The 20,003-nt window shown below is 48.3% G+C and overlaps 1 protein-coding gene across 1 annotated transcript in view; it reads right to left on the bottom strand.

Annotated features, from left to right (window-relative positions):
- The window catches only part of LOC144140908 (uncharacterized), a 110,339-nt gene extending 95,558 nt beyond the window's left edge, over positions 1–14,781 (bottom strand). Inside the window, exon 1 of the mRNA XM_077672408.1 lies at positions 14,676–14,781. Within this exon, the coding sequence (XP_077528534.1) occupies positions 14,676–14,759 (84 nt within the window). The 5' untranslated portion in view covers positions 14,760–14,781. The remainder of the gene's footprint in view (positions 1–14,675) is intronic.
- Between the last annotated feature and the right edge of the window lie 5,222 nt (positions 14,782–20,003).

Below are 20,003 nucleotides of genomic sequence, written 5' to 3'. Positions count from 1 at the left end.
CTCTTATGTTTAAGGTGGAAGAGATTCAAGAGAGCATGAAAATGCTATAAATTTACTTTAAAAGTGGAAATTAGGATTCCCCATTTTTTTATATCTCATGTTCTCTTAGAGCAGCAACCAAACGACACAACGGCACTGTATACAAGAAAAAGTGACGTTAATTTTGAGAACTGCCATTGTTTGTGTATCAGTGCTGTTTGTATATGACTGCCCATTCAAACTAGAATAAGTGGAAGATATCGATTTATTGTTGATGGTGTCCCTGAAGGCCTTCACAAGCGGACAGGGATGCATGCGAATGAACAACACATTGAAAACAACACGATTCTAAACACAATGTAGATTATAACTTAAGTTATTGTAAATGAGTTATAACTTAAGATGAGTTATAACTTAAGTTATGCTAAATGTAAAAGATAATTGGGAGAGATGGGCAGTACCTAACGCAAACTGATAGTATATACGGACAACTTTACACTAAATTGAGGACAATAAATAGAAGAAAACATGATGGGCCTTGGGAACTGCAGACTACGCAAAATATTTCATGGTTCTGTCTGGCGAGTGGCAAAATATCTTCAGACGCAAGGTAGGGTACCGAAATGGAAAATTAGAAATCAAAATTTTGAGGCCTCGGAACCGGTTCGGAACGGTTCCTTCGATTCGTTCCGGTTGGGGTCCAGTTCCAAACTGGCGCAAAAAATACGGTTCCGGTTCAGTTCCGGTTCCGGGCGAAAATTCGCGTTCGGTTCCGGTTTTCGGTTCGGCTCCGGTTCCGCTTCGACACCCTGATTGTAGGGTTTAACGCGCTGACGCAACGCAGGCGATGAGGCGCGCCGTAGTGGAGGGCTCCGGATTTAATTTGACCACCTTGGGAACTTTACGTGCGCCGAAATCTCGCACGCACTGGCGTTTTTGCTTTACGCCTCGATCAGAATAGCCGTAGCCGCGGCCGGGAATCGAACCCGTGACCTCGTGCTCAGAAGCGCCACGCCTTAGCCACTCAGCCACCGCGGCGGGTGTTTGTCAAATTTCAGACTTTTGTCTAGGATAACCCCAACACAGGTAGTAGAATCGGGTGAATAGATGACGTGAGTGTCAAAAATGATTATTGTGTGTTCGTCAGTTTTTTGTGTGTGGAATGAAAATCGTGAAAGTGGTTTCTACCGCGCTAATTTGCAACAGGTTATTTTCGCACCAGCAGTGAACCTTTTCATGGTCGGTCGCTAACTTTGCTGTTAGATTTGAGATGTCGTTGTCGCAAGAAACCTTTATCGTATCGTGATCAAAGAAGATACAGTAACTGTAGTTGAGAAGGTAGGGAGGTCATTGATATATACAAAGAATAGAAGGTGTCTCAAGACGGAACCCTGAGTAACACCCTGGTTAACGATTCTTGTGTCAAACATAGCGCCGCCAATTTTCAGAGAAATTCGACTATAGGGACTCGAACTGCATATTCAAGCTGAAAGATATGTGTGCGATATCTTCTGTATTTCGGCCACAAATATCTAGTCAGTGTAGCACTAATGCAAGAAATCGTTGCAAAATATTGACACAGGTGATACTTTCCCTTAAATCGGATCGGTTGAATATGTCCAAAATGTCCTTTGGCCTCGAGGTGCTAACCTTGAACTCCGATTTCCCATTTCGTACGGCCCTTCCAATTTGAAGAACCTCGCCTTAAATGCGACATGTCTTTGAAACTCGGGAACCTCTAAAAGCTAGTCTCACATGCATTTCATGTCAGATTCAAGCTTTGATACGAAGTGGCAAAATTTTAACGAGGACTGTCACCTGAACGGATTTTGAGATTGACTTGACCAGCTCCGCGTGATGGACGCAGGAAAGCCATTGACAAGTTTGACAAAACGCACATTTAATGCACACTCGGAAAACCCTAAAGCAAAGCCCTCAACAAAAATACTGTATACACACGATAAACACACCTCTGACTAACCATCCCAAAATACAATTCAACTCTAAATCCAAAGGTCTCTACAATAAAGTTCTACAGAATTCTTCCTAATACCTTCATTAGTAACCAATAACACTGCCCTCACCCCAGTCTCTCCCACAACTACTTCCTAGTTGGGTCATACGACAAGTGTCCCCAATGGACTGGCCTACCCCGGTCGACGGCGTTGACGTCCTGACGTGTCGCACCCTTGCGTGGCCGCGACTCGGTGGTAGCCGTCGTCGTCTTTTGTTTACGCCAGCGTTCGATGCGCTCGGTCGTTTCTTGTTTGGCGTGAGTTCCGCGCGTCCTGACGTTTCCTCTGCGGCTACCTTGTGGTAGCCGCGCACGCTGGAGATCCCACGTAGCATCGTCACGAACGTAGTTTTCGGGGCCATCGTAACGAGATCGACGGAGCGTGGACGTTGGCCGCAGGTGCCCGACTGCCGCCGCTGGGGCTGCGAAGACACAGGTCCGTGGTGCGCCTGGGATGCCGAAGCCAATGCCAAGTCGGCCCGCTCCCGCCCAGGCTTGGTAGGCATAGTCGGTGGGCTGGCCACGTCCCCCTGGCTCGTTCCTTGAAGGTCACGTGCTCCTACCGCCTCCTGGTTTCATGCCTCCCCGGTTTCTTGCCGCCCCCTTCTATTTATGCGCCCCGCCTTTAACCCCTCTAGGCTCTCTCGTTGCGCACTCCCATTCGCTCTTTGCCTTTCCATGTCCATATATAGTCATCACGCCACTGGTCTCCTGTGCCGGCTTCTCTAATTGCCTGACCAGCGCGCTGCCATATTTCACCATGATGCCTCGGGTTTTGGCGCTGGAGTTCGCCCATTGGTGGATTCCTGGCGCGCGGTTCACATTGGCGTTTCTTTGTTCTCTTTTTCCTTTTCTTTCAGAGGTTTTGATGCATCCCCTCTTCGTGGGTGTCCTTGCAAATCACAAAGATGACCATCATGTTCATTTATTATTCCGCTACGACGCGGGGTACATTCGCGTTTAAATCATTCGCAGTTCTTTTTTTCAGATCTGGGGGAGCTAGATATTTTAAGTTGATTAAATTCGCTAATCCTTTATAATTATTTGAATAACAGGCAGCTATTGAGGTCTTGTTTAATAGCAGAAAAAAAAGGCCCGGGTTAGAAATTTGATTCTGGACTGAGACTGTCCGGCTGATTGATCGTAGCCTAACCGAAATTGCGGAAAATAGAGACTTGACATTTTGCAAGTTTGTACGACATTAAAAACGTTAGGCGCGAAATGTTTCATACGTACGACCTGAAGGAACACGTCAGGCGCTAACTTTATATGATCACTTTAGTTACTAGACGTTTATAGATTATGTCACTCACTATACTTAGAGGTTTACATGTGCAGAAGATTTTCATACAACACGTACACTTGCAGTGCATAGGTGCACACTTGTGTCATGTACACCACGCTCATGCTTAGCACTGCGCCAACAGGCCAGCTCCTGCAGCGTGCAATCTGCGGTGACAACTACGTCATCATGTTGACGCAGTTATGGCCCTCGCGCTGCATTCCAGCAGCTTCCACAATCTACAGTATGGGCTCGTGGGGGTCAAGTAGCACAGGAGGGCATCCACCAAACAGCAACTTGAATTCGCAATTGTGGCGAAGAATTTGTAAAGTCCTATCTATGCCGTATTGGCGCAATAGCGTTATTAGGCTCATTTTTCGATTTCCTCGTGCCTTCTAGGCTTCCGCTATAAGCCATGCTCATCAAGCATTCGCGGGAAATACTTCATCGCTGCCAGCAGGAAGTTTACGAAAGAGACAGAAAGATTTGGGGGCTCACCTAAATCTGTAATGTGGAGCAGGGCCACTGGACTGTGGCAAAGAGAACAATGATACTATGGCGGAGACGAAAGAAAAAAAACATGCATTTTAAACAGGTGCCGCTCCTGCGCAGTGAAGTGCGTTCCATCCCAAACTGTGGTATCATACTCGACAGACACGGTCCACAGCCTTGCCCACAACTGACGCCGTGACCCCACAGCTTCTTTCCACTGGAAGGTAGAAATACGCTTCAGGTAATTCACAGCCAAATTTACGCCTAGGCTTTGAATTGCGCGGTAGTGTAAGGGATCCGTAATAATTCAGACAACCTGGGGACATTTCACGTGCGCCGCAATGTCGAAATGAGGGTGTCCCAGTTTTTTGCTTCCATCAGAGAAACGGCTGACCCGGCCACAAATCAACCCCCTATTTGGCTCAGCAGCGAAAGCCTTACTCAGTAAACCACCCCGGTGTGTTGATCAACGGTAGTGATGCTAGGACCAACTTTGGGTCACCTAACTAAAACAGGGGGCAAATGATTCACACCCGTCTCTCATAAATCAAGGGAGGCGCTAAATATGAGCAGAAATGAACTGGAATAGAGCCAAGCGGTGTGATCAGAAGAATGGTCCTGTCGTGCGGCAAGCTCCGTTTAGCAAAGACGGAGGGCACCGCGCGGCCAACTTAGAAATCATCCTAAAACCGGTACGGATGCCCTCCCAGAGAACAGTCACGTTAGAATTGTCGGCAGGTTTCCACAGTGGAGGCAGAGCTGAAGTCACAATCGCCCAAAACATAGAAAATCAATAACCAATTGCCTACTGTATAAAATGCTTGAGCCAAGAAATGAGCAGTAAAGAACTAAAAAAGACAAGACTCATTCAGCCACGGATCTTGAGCCGGATATTGCAGAGGCTACCGCAACACAAGTTTACCCGCACAAAAAAAAAAGAAAAACCACGGTTAGTACAGCATTAAAGGCAGTTCACAACCTCGCAATTCCGGTAAGCTAAAAGCCACGTTCATTATTGTGTTCGCTCAGGTGTCTCAGTGGTGAAAGTTAAATAGTGTCGAAAAAACAACTTTTTTTGTGTGTCAAAAATAAAAATTGATTCCTCACAGTATGTTACGTTTAAAATACGAACAAATTGAATTTGCTCATCAACGTGTGATTTTAGGAGTGTACTTTTAACTTCCGCTGAGATGCTTACGTTAGGTAGATCAGTAAAAAGCGATGTGCAGTATCTGCTGTCTGATTACGCTGCGAACCCATACTCCCATTACCAGCTAAATTTCAAAGATATTACCCAACATATTTAATCACACCTTATTTGATCGACCAAGACATAAACGCGGATTGCTTTCTAATAAATAAACAACAGATGAAACAGTGGATTGTAAATGTCGAACACATGCGCACCATGATAAAAATAATGAGCCACCTGCACTTAGGGGAAACCCGGGGGATGGAGCATGCAGTCTGCGCCAGTGTTTTTAAAGCAAAATCGCTGCTAATGGCAATAAGGGACACAAAATATTTTTGTTTCACCTATATACATGTGTACATTTATTATATACAATCAGAAATCGCGTGGATAATCCGAGTCAATATGCATAATGTATTTCTTTGGGTATTTTCTCTGGTAATGCTCGTGCAGTTGATGATACTGTTGCGCTTCGAAATCGTAGACCGTGCCGACTTCAGGCAGGGGTATACAGCTTGGCTCTAAAGGTATCTTATCTTTGAAGAGCGAGGTGTTCTAGCACAAAACGTTGGAAAGCAAGTGTACTGGAGGTTTTTGCCCGCTAAGATGAAACCAATATGACCACGGTTTGAAATTAGAACAAGGGAGTACGACCGCCAAATCAATGCGCTGGTTTCAGGGAGTGTCGGTGCCCCGGCTTTCACCTCCTCTACACTATGCGAGGTCATCCATGCAGATGTCAGGGAGGAGCTGCTGAAACTTTCGGAAACGACGCTGACCCTTAAAGTTTTCTCCCTGGCCGACGCGATCCGAGAAGCAATTAAACACGCACAGGGGGATTTTTGGCCTTCGGAACCACCCGTAAGCCACAAGCTATGGCATACGCCGAAGCTGCTCGTCGACAACACCCAGCTCCAACTCTTCTTCCGGAGGCCTCGCCGAACCGCCTTCTGCTGTTGCCCAGCCGACCCTCCGCGGCCCTAAACCCGGCTCCGAGGAAGATTGACGTATGATGATTTCCCGACCGCCATCCACTTAGCTATCATTGCGAAGATTGAGAGAGGTCGGGAGAGCAAGAGAGATCTAAAACTTGACTGGCTGAGTAAATGCGTCAAGGAGAATTGAAGTTCTTGTGTAGGTAGCGGGCAAGGGGCTGATGGTCCACCCCTGCAGGTTGTCTTCTTCTTCAATTAGGTGGGCGAACGCCTTGGAAACACACACCGCTGCTTTTGTGCGCCCTCTTCTGTCTTCTTGATCATGCGTCCCTATAGGTCTTGGTCGGGGCTGCAAAACGAGGCCTCCTTCCTCTCCTTAGAAGTCATCACGGGAAGGGTTTCTAGGGGATGCCCCCATGATGTGGGCCAGAATAGCCTGGGCTCCACATAAAGGACGCGCCAAGGCTTGGGAACGTTTGGGGTGGATATGGGTTATAAATGCCGTATTGGAAAGACACCCATCTGGAGGGTTCGCCAGACGTGACTTTACTCCAATGTGAGGGATTTATCTGCCCGAGTGTATATCCGGCCGCAGAGAAGGTAACAGCAGAGTCCTTCAATGCTTCTCTGGTCATGAAACTCTCGGCCAAGTTTCCTACGGGGACAAAGGCTACCGCGAGGGGCGCCACCGCAGATCGGAGGGCATCGGGTGGCCGCCGCTGCTCTGTAGCCAGACCGGCAGGCAGAAACGCAGTAGAAGCATGCCCGTTCGCACCAAATTTTTTCGCTAGTCACAAAATGATAAGTCCATTTGAGCGGCGCACGACACGTCAAGCGAAAGCGCGCTGCTGATAAGGCGGTGAGCGTCCGTATTATCTTACTTCGTGGTCCGTTCCCTGCCAAGCGCGCTCTGACCACGCTTCCGACTGCCCTCCAATCAACACCAGAGCCGCGGCGCGGCAGCGTACGAAGCTCTCCCATAGCGTCACGGCGAAGTTTTATGGCCAGAAAGTCATTGAAGGACTCTGGTAATAGACAGTAATGTGGCAACCGATTAGATGGTCCTGCACCGACCGGGCTCCGTGATTTGAAACGGGCGCCACCAACTACGGTTAGTAAGTCCTCGGGCTAGGTCATGTGGCGCCTCGTTTTCCTCGCGCCATGGTTGCGCGGGGGTTCCGACCAATGGCACAGGAGATTGCGGGGGGTTCCTGAGCAAACTTTTTTGCGCCGTTCGGATGTTGTGTTCAGCGGCAAAATTTTGCAGCATAGTTTTAGAATCTCTAATTGATGTTGCGGGGGTGGCGTTGAGTTAAAGGACTAAAGGACTAAAGGAGTTAAAGACTAAAAATAGCGATTCTGGTGAAGGCCTCGTGATGTCTGTTTTCCGATGCGTTACGCGCACTACTGGGTCGTTTTAAAGAGACGCGTTTTGCCTCTACCCCCCCAGGGTGCTGTCGTGGCAGCTTGTGTCAACAAAAAACTCCAGAAAACAAATAAAAGAAGTTACTGGCTCGGCCAGAAATCGAACCTGGAACGAATAAAGAAACGGAACGCGAGCACTTTGTCTTACCGATTGAGCTGCATGCCCAAGCGGAGACCGGGGAGACAGACAGTGCACTCCCGGAGCACATCAGGGGGTTTACCACCTGCGGTCTTGCTCAATGCCACCTGATAGCGTTACGTGACCTCTCTCGCCGCTGTGCGCTCAATACACGGCACGTCTAGTGGCCGTGTGCGTTTCCTTGCACATGCAGTAGGACTCATAAAAATTAAAGAAAGCTCAGACCAACGCATGGCGTCTGACTTCGCCGTCTCTGTCACCGATCTCATTGCCTCCGTCTGCGGTGGCAGATACAAAAGGAAAGTGAGATAGCCTAAGAGCGGATTTGATCTTCCTTTATATTTATAAAAAAGAGTTCACCATAACGCACACCACATTCCCATCATGCCAAAGCCCCCAATTACCATGACGACGACGCCGACGTGTAGCCATCGACCATTAACGCGAACCAACCCTGATACGACGCCCAGACATACCAGAAACTCGAACACGACCATTAATAATATACAGCTGTTGATCGATGGTAGTAAGTTGCACTAATCAGCGCGGAAGTAGCATATTCAGTGATCCACCGATCATTCCCGTTGAAAACGAAAAAGTTACAAATTCGGACGATCCGCACAAGCGCAAAGCAGCAGGCCATCACGTCAGGAGAAGTGGAACCTGTACGTCACGTGTCCCCATAAACGGCAACACATACCATGCTGTGTTCAGGAAATTGCCTTATTGCTCCCGCGTCATCATTTTCGGCAAGGACTTTTTGACGCACAAGGGTGGAATTATCAACTACCAGACAAATTTCAGACGTTTTTCGACCAATCACGTTATGAAGCTAAAGCTCAGCCCTCAAAAGGATGCTGCTGTATCACCTATCATCAGGGTTGAGAAAAAGGACGAACACGGCGTGCCAGGAATAGTATGACCATCATAATGAACTAGTGAAAGAAGATGGAATCAAAATGCGCCTTTAGCAGAGCCATAGCCTTGCGTCCTCGTCCTGAACACTCTGGTGCCACGAAACCCAAAACGAACGGCCCAGTGGATGCCTGACTGAGGCGCAGAGCGATTTCGAGGCACGCTAGGCCGGCGACACGCCTTGATCTTCTTATCAGGGAATCGTAGCCCTTGAACGGCGCCCATCATGACTGGCTGCTCGCCGCATCGCACGGCCCACCTGGAATCCAGGTGGGCGTTGCGGCAGCAGCAGCACCGTACCCAGAACACCCTCTCTGTCGACATTGAGCCTACCAAGGACAGCAAAGTCGAAGGTCAATTGCAATAGCTGAGGTACACTTCCCGGTCAGGGGTATCCGAGCTTGCCAAAACGACACATAACATTGTGAGCTCACCAATTTCGACAATACGTATGCTTCAAAGCCTTCACGAATCTCTCATCCAAAGGCTGGACAAGATAACAGAGGTTGATGCACAGACCCGAGATCTCCTTGATTACGAGGACTTTCAAAGTGATTATTAGGAGACCGAGAATTTCTTAAAAATGACTTCTTCCGCGAAGTGCCTGCTCAGTGAAAAGATATTTAAAATGCATATGACACGTATGGAAGCTATCACGCAGCAGGTTAGGCAGCATAATATTTCATCGAGACCTGCAACCGCTCATCAAGTCGCACCAGTCCAACCATCGCGGAGCCCGACTACTACCTCTCCAGCTGCATCTGATAAGTCATCCGATTACCCCGACAGATCATGAGTTACGAAGACGACGCCAGCAAAAAACGCCCCATTTCAGCTGACAACTGTAGCTCTTCCATATGCGGAACGCCGCAATTGCAGAGTGAATGTGTACAGTCACAAAGGGGAAGAGCGTGAAGAACCCTCAACACAACTTCCTGAGCATTAAACCGATCATCAGAAGCTAGTTGCTGAAGCACCTCTAATCTTGAACAAGGACGCCAGGAAAATCGGCTTGAACCAGTGCAACAAGAGACACAGACTTCGGCACAAGCACAGGAAAAGGAATGAGACTGCCGCACTATGCCCTGGGTTCAGAACTACTGGAAATGCCCGTAAACTACCGACTTATTCTCTCTGACCGAGTGGAATTAGGTCTTCCACTTGTAGAAGGCAAGGTAACATAGCAAGGTTTAGTCGCACTGAGAATTTCTACCAAGACGACATGAGAGACTACCTAGACGCACAGAAGTCGGCTATGTCTCCCGTAAAGCGCAAGAGACTGTTGCTATACGTTCTTCGCCGATCCTAAAGACAACCATCGTTATGAAGAAGCGTCGAATTTCGAAGAACCGTTGGAGATGAAAACGGCCAACGATCTCCGACTCACCGGCATACGGAATTCAACAAGACTGCGGACAAAATCGTCATTCAACTTCTGTGTTTTCTCTCCAGGAATTCTGTGCTGATGTTCGTCAGCGTCATTGTCACCGGCGGGAGTATGTTGAGAAAGAGGATGAACATGGCTTGTCAATGGGAGTATGACCATCACCATGAAGTAGTGAAAGAAGAGCAGATTCAAGAGAGTCTTTAGCAGAGCCATAGGTTTCGGTCCTTTTCCTGAACAATCAGGTCACCCTGCCACCCCGCGCAAGCTTTATCATCAGCGTCTACGGCGAAGATGCGGTCCATCACGTCGACGTTATCTTGGAGAGTTACCATGGTTTGCTTCTCGACCATGGCGTCTCTTTCGACGAGGCATTGTGCGCCTGAAGCGAACAAAATCTTAAGTTTTGGTCAGCACAACAAGATGGATAGTTTGGCGAGTTTGATACGTATTCATGATGGAATGCAACAGCGCAATAAACGAAGAGGGACACAGATGACCAGCGCCCGGGTTGTACATTTCTTCTGTGTCCGTCGGCGTTTACTGCGCTGTTACATTCAATGAATAATTTTGTCACCAGTTTACCGACATGTGCCAGCATTTAAACTAGGCGCTTAATTCCGTTCATCGAGGGAATGCACCAAGCGAATGACATGACCATCGGCGCCGTCTTCAAGGGAGCCCTCATAAATGCCTTCAATATCTAACCCCTCTCGACGTGAATCCTGCGCTGTCGCAAGAAAAGCAGAAAAAATTGTCATTGCTGCTGTACTAGAGCGAGCGTTTTTCGTCAAACTCAAAATTCCGTCAGTCACCTCTAGCGAAGCTCCGTCTTATACCCACTGAAAATGGAGCCCGGCCTACACCGGAATCACCGTACTGCGTGTCTTTACGCTACCGGGAAGCCATCCCTGCCGAAGCAGAAGATATACTTGGCGACCACAATGTACAGCCATCAAGAAGTCCCTTGGCTCCGCTGGCGTGCTTGTGAAGAAAAAGACGGCACATTAGGCTCTGTGTTCGCTACATGAGACTGAATAAAATCACTAAAAAGGCCACCGGCCACGAATTGGCGACGCCTTCGAACACCTCTACCACCCCAAGTACCTCTGTCTTCGATAGATGTAAAAACCAGCTACTGACAAAGTCAAGTGGACGAGAGACACCCAGAGAAGACAGCATTTTTAAAGCCGTACGGCGTTTACGTGTTTAAAGTGATGACGTTTGGGCTGTCCACGGCGCTGGAAACCTTCGAGCGACCCTAAAGTGTACTCCTGCGTAACATAACTTGACTATATTGTCGTACTCGCCCAGAAACATTGCAAGGGTGCAGCCTCTACTCGAGGTCATTCTTTCGTCGGGGATAACGCCGAAGCGTGAAGAGTGCCGCTTGGTGTACGACGAATTCACCTTTCTGCCCTGCGTCGTTACGCTGCGGGAGTCCTGCCTGACCCGTGAAAAGTTGCAGTCATGGTGAACTTCCCAAGACCGAACTTCCCAAGACATGAAGGCGGTGCGAAGATTTCTCGGACTATGCGCCCACTACAGGCGCTGACGCTAACGCTCTTGACGAAAGATATCACCCGTTTAGGCTGGGAAGGCCACCATGGGGAGTTTTTCCGTGATGTGCAAGAACGCCTGCAAATCATGCCTGTGCTCCTTCATTTTGAGGAAAACTCGGAAACAGAAACGCACACAGACACCAGTGACATAGGGGTGTGTGCTATTCTCGTTCAAAAGCAAAGCGGTGGCTAAATATAATCGCCTATGCCATTCATGGTCTGTCAAAAGAAGAGCAAAGCTACTCAGCCTCTAAAAAAGAGTGCCTCGCTATTATATGGCCCATTTTAAATATTTGCCCATTGCTGAATGGCAGACTCTTCGAAGTTGCAATCAGACCACAATGTCCGGTGTTGGCTCGGGAAATCGAAGGACGCCTTTGACCGTATCATGCGGTGGAAGTTGCGTCTGCTGTGCTTCCAAATTACGATCGTCTAGAAATCCGGCAGGTAACACTCGGACGGCGACTGCGTGTCTGGCATTCTGTCGACCGACCACCCCAAGAGTCAGATGAAGACGGCGCGGTTTCCGGAGTCGTGCCGGAGAGCGACCTAGCCGCCCGGCAGCTCGCTAACTCTCCCAGCAAAGTGTGATGATGGACAACTTCGAAAGATGCAACGTCACCTCGTCAAGGCGTTTCAAGTGCAACTTCCCTGCATTCAGCCTCTACAACCCCGTAGTCGTAATTAAATACTTGAACCCCGGAAGGAGGAAAAACTATATTCTGGTCTTCGCAGGCGACGTACGTTACAAAATTGTTTGAGCTTGCCACGACAACCTGTCCTCTGGACACTTGGCACAGCACATACTATTGGAAACATCAAGCGACATACTACTTGCCTCAACTTATCAACCATGTCTCCCACAACTTCCGGAGCTTCAGTGACTGTCAGCGACGAAAACCGCCCCCGCCAAGCCCTTCCGGACAATTGCTGCCGATGGCAGTCTCATTGGGGCCCTTCAGATGAATCAAAATTAACCGCCTGACCCCATTCTTTATGTCACGGCGCGATAACAAGTGGATGGTGGTTCAAGGAGGACTTCCAAAGGGGACTGCACAAGAAGTCGCAAATTTCTACATCCATCAGTGGTGCTCCATCTGAAGCCCCTGAAGCCCTAATCACTGACCGCCGGACAGCCTTCACTGAAGAGTAATGCAAGGAATCTTTCCATACATCAACACAGATCACCAAACAACGACTTCGTACAAACCCCATACGAACGGACTAACAGAAAGTGCGAACATGTCGCTCGCTGGCATGCTGTCAATGAACACAAGACGTGGGAAAGTCCTTCTTGGTGTCACGTGTGAATACAGCACAGCTAACCAGGAAACAAAGCATATCACACCATTTGAGTTTCCCTACGGAATACTGTAGACTATGATGCTCGACGCCATGCTTCCGCCTACAGGAGAGTGCGACCTCAATGCCGATTTCCAAGCAGACCCGCAGCCTGCGGAGGATGCCCGGCAGCTTGGTTGAGTTCCTACCACCGACAAGAAGCTGTTGGATTCCAGGCGCTAGAACCTCCGACACCGAGAGACCGAGTACTGCCAAGGTGATTTTCTGCGGATTTCGACCCTAATTCGATGATTCAATCTCAGTGAGAAGCTCCTGCGACGGAATTTCGGACCCTACAGAGTTTATCGGCGGGTTCACCAATTTGTTGACGAGTTTGTTCCCGGCGCTGTCTCTGGCACATCAAGACGATGTCCTTCGGCAGGGTTTAGTTCATGTAGTTGGCCAGAAGCCCTACAACGCCGTATGACGGACTTTTTATGTTTCGACTACCGTTTTGTTTATACCATTGGGTCGTCGTTCAGCTTGACGGAGGTGGCGCCACGAACTGTGCTGTCCGGTTGCTGTATTGGCGCCTTTTGTTGCCGACGTCTGGCCGTGTCAAGCCGTCTTAATGAAGCTGAAAATCAAGCGCACACTTCGGTATCTTTATTTTGTATGCTCCCAAGGCTATCTCATTTAATAGGAAGAGTGCATCGCTTGTCGAATGTTCGTCTTTGATAGCCAACGTTTTTGGTCCGATTCGATTGTTCCCGAAGAATTACGCCGCAGAGCAATTCTCACAAGGCACACAGCGCGGATTTCTTTTCGCCGACACTCGCTCGTTCATGTCACGTTGTTGACGGCTGCGTTGTCGGTTCTGTAATGCTGTTGAGGTCTTAGCGGTGCACTACTTCGCTGCAATAGGCGTTTGTTCCTTCAAAAAACCTGCTTTGCCCTTCGTTAAGTAAGGATGTTTGGATTTTATATATGCCTCTTTGTGTTTTTGAGTCGAAATATGATATTCTGCTAGGATACGCTATACCTGAATTCTGTTTTAAACAATCAATGGAATATAAGATTGAGGGTAACCCGCTTTTGGGCTGCCGGCACAATATGTTTCTAGGACCTCAAATATTCGGCGGCACCACCACCGGCCGATTTTTAATTAAAGAAGAAGATTACATACGGTTGCTTTTACAAAACCGGCGTGTTTTTAGAGTATAGAACGTAATAATCATTCACTCGGAACAAAATGACATTATCCCTTTCGGCTTCACTGTGAAGAAGTATACCTCTAACATCCACGGGGTCTGTAGCGACCGTCGGCATAAACAGAAAATTACCGCGAACAATATAATAAATTACTGGTAGCACCATGAATCGAACATTAACCTCGATAGAGTGACGGAGCGACAGCCCGTCGTCTTACCTACTAAGCTACGGCCACTTGAGGACACAAGGAGGAAGATAGTGCGCTCAACGAGCACAGTGGCGTGTCTACAACCTGAGCTCAACCGATTCCCTCGTGTGAAGTGGAAACTGCATAATGTGTGATAACAGATTTCGCGTGGTTTGGATTAGCGGAGAACAGAACTTCGTCTGGGGAGGGGCAGGGCAGGGTGGGCCTTTTTTGCGGTGATGCATGAAACAAGAGTGAGAGGCAGGCAGTGGGACAGATGATGACATAGCCACGCATGCCACCCTTGTCCTCACTCTTCCCCAGACGCTCCTCTCCGTTTTCATTCTCCCATCGCTGCTCGTTTGGTCGCCCATTGTTTCGCTCTGTGTAGAGCCACGTGTGTGAATTCGAGTAAAGTGACATGGGAAATCGCTGTGGGTGTCGTTTCCAGCTTCGCAGTCCAACCACGTTCACAGCGTAAATCCAAGCCAATTTTTCACGCTAATTATATTGGCGGTAGTGTCAGCTTTGCGCTCGCCGACTTCATGCTTTGGAAGCTTAACACAAGCTTGCGAAAAGAATTTTCATCGCAACGTCACTTTCAAGACTTCCCATACCACACGTATTGCGAACGTAGAAGAGAGGAGCATGCGTATTTCGAGAAGTACTGTTTTACCTTGTATAGATCGTTTTCCAATGAGGCACTTGGTGAGATAAAGAAAAGCAAGACACCAGCATAAGCGAATGCATAGCGCTCCATTTTCGCCAGAGTCAATGTCAGCTGCAGTTCAGCGACTTACAAGTCTCAGAACGGAACTTTAATATTTATAGCCTGTATAGGCTCTTCAAAAGAGCTGAATTTATTTTTTAGAATCCAGTAGAATTTATATTGTTGCCAGTTCATCAAAGCGGTGAAATTCAAAATTCCTATTGCTGTTTACTAAAAAACAACCCCTACAAACGTCATAGGGCTGCATACCTCATTTGTTCACACGTAAAGTCCAATGTTTGTTCGAAGAGAATGCGCACTTGGAAATGCCATTGGCCGACAAGCCACACTTGCACCTATGAGGGGAATGTTACGGCGTATACGATGCTGAGTATTGATTCGACGACCGAGTAATATTGCGCAACGTATAGTTAGCTATGCTCGTCAAACATTTGACGTTCATAGAACGCAAAACTCCTATTGGAATATACAGAAACGTGTCCAAACACGGCACACAAAAAAGCTGTCTGCTCCAAAAATAAAACTACAGATCAATGAACAATCGGAGTGCCGCACATTTCTAAGAGATCCAGCTAAATAAAAACTCATCGCACTAAAAATGAAGTTATTTAAATTTTGCACAGGTTAGGATTAGGACTGCAGTCGCCCGCAAGGCAAGAATAGCACGGAACTACTACATAACATCAGCTCGATGATTATAGGATATTTCCGATGAACTTAACGTAGGGGGGAGGCATTACACATAGAAACATTTTCTAGCAATAAGTTTTAGAAACTTCATTGGACATTTGAGCCTGACGATTACTCTAGTAAGATTTACGGGAGCAGCAAAGCCCATTGGCACTGATAGCGTATATGTAGGGCAAAAAATCGCAGTTGAACGAGCCTTTATCATGGTAACCAAAAGAGGAAGAAAACGTTACGTCACATGTTACGCATGTGACAGGCGGCACATGCGTAACAGTGCACCCGTGCCAATGTACACAACAAGTCAATACTGCGCTCAGAAAGAAATGCTGGCTTCGACACGGTGCTTTTACTACAAATTTCACCCCTCTGGCATATGCAGCGATATGCTTGAGCCGCCTGCATTTGCAGCAGCTATGATTGCTGGCGTGCCAGGAAACACCGACATATCTAATAGAAAATAAATACAGATACTGCCACACGTGAAACATCTTAACGAGTGCGTTAGTGTCCCGGGGGCTTAACATTGTAGCGGCAAGATAAGTCATGTGCCACCAGCTTAGTCTTGTCATTATACGTAGAATGTGTTAGTCCATTGAGGAGTGTGTGAAGTGGCGAACGTAGTGCAACTTATTTTTCAGTTAATTTCTTCTGAAGATTGGGTTACATCTGGATACGTATTTATTGTTTATTCTTCAAAGCTCTGACAACATATTAAAATTAATTTGAGACGTTTTGCGCTGATGGAGAATGCGTTCAGAAGATGCACACTTTTTAAACAGAGCTTCGTGTGTTCGTAGCAACATTGCAGCTCAACACTTCATGCCCGTCCCCAATGGCACCCAAGAAAACCTCTAAGGATCCGGCATTTCACTGTTATTATTCAACATAGCTATGAAAGATCTGGCGCCGCTTCCCGCTGCAATCCCCAACTTTGCGCATGCACTTTACGCTGGCGACATAACCTTGTGGGTCACTACCAGCTGCGCCGCCGCCCAACCAGACGCACTTCAGGAAGTCCTACACGTCACCAAACATACCTCTTAGCTCGTTGGCTAGAATGTGCTCGCGAAAATTTATCCTCCTCACGCTCTGTACCCGCATATAGAAAAAATAACAGCCCCAATCCCCGATCCGGAGTCAACGATCAACCACCTAGGAGTACCCACAGTCTCCCACCTCCGCGTACTCGATATCAACAACCCCAAAAATGGAAGCAACTCTCAAATCTTACTTGCAGTAAGACACATCATTACAAAACTCACGCACTTCGTGCGGGGTATCACCCACCGCAGCTACTGGCTTCCTTAGAAGAACACTCTCAAATAACGCAAGCAGCACTGATCAGTTGTCTAAAGTATGGCACACCATACCTGGTTCTCAAATCTGCCGAAAAAAACCTCAACACTTTTTATCTTCCAAACCTAAAACCTCGCCCTGTGCCTAGCCCCCTTAACAAACACCGGCACGTTGCTCCAACGTGGAGTACACCGCAGCTTGGAAGACTCGCATGAATCTCATCATTGCTCCCAGAAGCGCACACCTACCAGACGAGACACCCTTACACGCCTCGGATAGCCAGTGCCACCCAGAGAATAGCAGCCACAGAATTTCCCCTTCCAAATCCGCCAACACATTCGTGTTGCTCCCGTGCCTAGGAATATGCACTCCATTACAACAAAGCACGCCCCAAAGCGCGGGTTGATGCGGTTACTAACAAGCCCACAGGGAACCCTACGACGCGCTACACGGACGCCGCACGCTACACCAGCAATCCCTCCTACCCAGACACGGGTATGGCCCACCCGGAAACCGAACACACAGGCACCACGATATGCACCACATCTGCAAACGTAGATGAGGAAGTTGGCATTGCCCTTGCAGCCACAACACGCAGAGAATAAATCACCGTCATCACAGACTGACAGGTAGCATGCCGCCACTGCCAGCTAGACCGCATATCACCCTTCTCCGCCAAGAACCTTAAGAACATCCGACTGCTCCGAGAGATATATATCATTTGGACCACTCGTTACGAGTCCCTCGACGGAAATAATGCGGCACACGCCGCTGCCTGAGTACGACAATATGTGCAGTTTCTGAAGAAAGCAAAGACACGGAGAAGACCTCCTACACACTGAATGGTTACGCGGGCATTCTGTCACCATTTAGGTACGAGCGTCAACGATTGCTTGCACCCAACTCCAACCTTTCCCGATCCGAAACGACTACACTCTTCCGGCTACAAACCAACTCCTACCTCCCTTGTCCTCCCCTACCATATCCACCGCGCCAAATATTATAGTAACTCAAACGTTCGCCCACAGACAGGCTCCCTGTACCATCTGGTCTGGGAATGTCAACAATGCCTGTCCCTCATACCTAATCCCAATCCCACGTGCGAGCAGTGGGTGAACCGGCCGTGCAGCAAGTACCTCTCGACCCAGAGCATGCTGATAGAGAGGGCACGAGCAGACAGCAGGGCCCAGGGCATCCAGGACGAGCGGACGCACCCCAACCGCCCCCCTCCCGTCTCACCGGCCCGGTACTCTTAATATCCAGCGCAATTAAGTTCGAAATTAAAGATGTTTTTTCTCTCTCAATAACGGGTTTGATAAAGTGTAAATTCTGTGGATATTTTTTTGTAAAGATAATAGATGTTTTGTATTCTCAACATTCCTAGTTATATAAGGCAGCAACACGGTTCTAGCAGTATTAGGACGAAGAAAGGGCTGCAACCAAGTTCAGGGCCGAATGTTTATGAAATTGAAAAATGCTTTTACGTGCCCCTTAAGTACTACACTTCGAAAGAAGCACTAATTTATGTTTCCACATCTTGAATTTAGTTGATTTGCGTGCGTTTCAGCAGAGTCTTAGAAAGCGCACTGCAGCTGCACACATTCCTGTTGTCTTACAGATGCTCTTCACTGAAACGTTCAGTCGGCGAGTTATTCGTATAGGAATATAGGCAACTTCCATCGCAGTCCCCGCTGTTCCTGCGAATGCGCATTGTGTGCACGCATCTCGAAGAAAAAAGGACATGGTGTGCGTCGCCTGCCCCGCTTCCACGTCATTCTAGGTCGTGGCACAAACATATATACTATTATTCGGAATCACATTATGGAGTGGCGCTCTCCCTGACATCGATCACTTAGAACCAGCGGACAATAAAACCGCGGCTTCCAACGAATGGGGACACGGCGCGCAAGAGGCTGACGATGCAGCGTTGCAGCTGCCTGCGACCACTGATGATGACAGAAGTGCCCTGTAAGGTGCTGTTGACAACGAAAACGAAATAATGGATTTGAAGAAACGTTTTACGCGTACGATGATTGAGATGCTATCGTAGTGTACCAGCTAGTGCTTTCGAGGCCGTCTCCTGAGCTTGCCGAGCTTGGGCTCGTCAGTCGGCAAAAGCGCTGCAGAATCTCGAGCGCCCTTGGATCAAATCTGGCCATTTTCTATATTTATTGCGGTCGTGCGTCTCCTCTTCTTTGCTCTGTCTACAGCTCTAGTAAACGATGTACAGACACCAACTGCCCACCTGTGCGTTCTACTGAACTACATTTCTTTTCATCTGGCCTTTATATGTGTTTAGCCCCGTCGTGTGCCTCCTGTTCTTTCCTCCTCTCTGAACCGCTGCCTAATGATGTACAAACACCAACTAACCCACCTGTGCGTTCTACTGAACTACATTGCTATTACACCTGGTCCTTTTCTATGTTAAGCCCCGTCGCGTGTCTCCTGTTCTTTTGTACTCTCTGAACCGCTACCTAATGATGTACAAACACCAACTAGCGCAAATGTTGATTCCACTCATTCGCTTAAGTTTCACTTCCGCACGGCAAAAGTTTCAGAAACAATACATCTGTTCACCTTCGACAGGTGACAGACCTAAAGGAACCATCCGAGTTTACTAGCATACGCAGGCGACTTTGTCCATCCACGGCCGGACTGGAGAGCTGCGCGCGTGGTTCCTTGCGGCCTTCACAGTGCGACGGTTTCCGCCTCCCGTTGCACCCCTGTGGTGTCGCTGCGACCCTACTTCTTCTTCGCTTCTACGTGCGGCGTTCGTTGCTGCCATTTGCGTGAACCGAATGCGACCGTGCTCTCGGTCGCCTGTCCGTGGTGCAGGCTCGCACTATTTTTAAGTGTCTTGTACTGAAACTAAAATTTTGAGCTTATTGCTATAACCCGCCGCGGTGGCTCAGTGGCTAAGGGGTTGTGCTGCTGAGTACGAAGTAAGGAGTTCGATTCCCCGCCGCGGCGGCCGCTTTTCTGATGGAGGCGAAAAGCAAAGAGGCCCTTGTTTGCGAGATTTCGGCGCACGTTAAAGAGGCCCAGGTGTTCAAAATTAACCCGGAGACCTCCACTACGGCGTTACTCGTCGCCTGCGCTGAGTAGGCGCCTTAAACACTATGATAAACCTTATTTCTACCACCCTTATTTATATACAACCACTGTTCAGTCTTGGGCTTATCTACGAATGGGTCTGAGCCACCAAATAAACTTCCGTGGAACATTCAGAGTTTGCTTAGAACAAAACGCCTGACTTCGATTGGCGTCATAGCTCTTAAACTGAAGTGC

Source organism: Haemaphysalis longicornis, unplaced genomic scaffold, assembly GCF_048455015.1.
Source record: "Haemaphysalis longicornis isolate Haplotype H1 unplaced genomic scaffold, Haemaphysalis longicornis Haplotype H1 scaffold_55, whole genome shotgun sequence".
Classification (NCBI taxonomy): domain Eukaryota; kingdom Metazoa; phylum Arthropoda; class Arachnida; order Ixodida; family Ixodidae; genus Haemaphysalis; species Haemaphysalis longicornis.
Note: the sequence above shows the minus strand (reverse complement) of the source record. Positions and strands in the feature narration are given on the sequence as shown.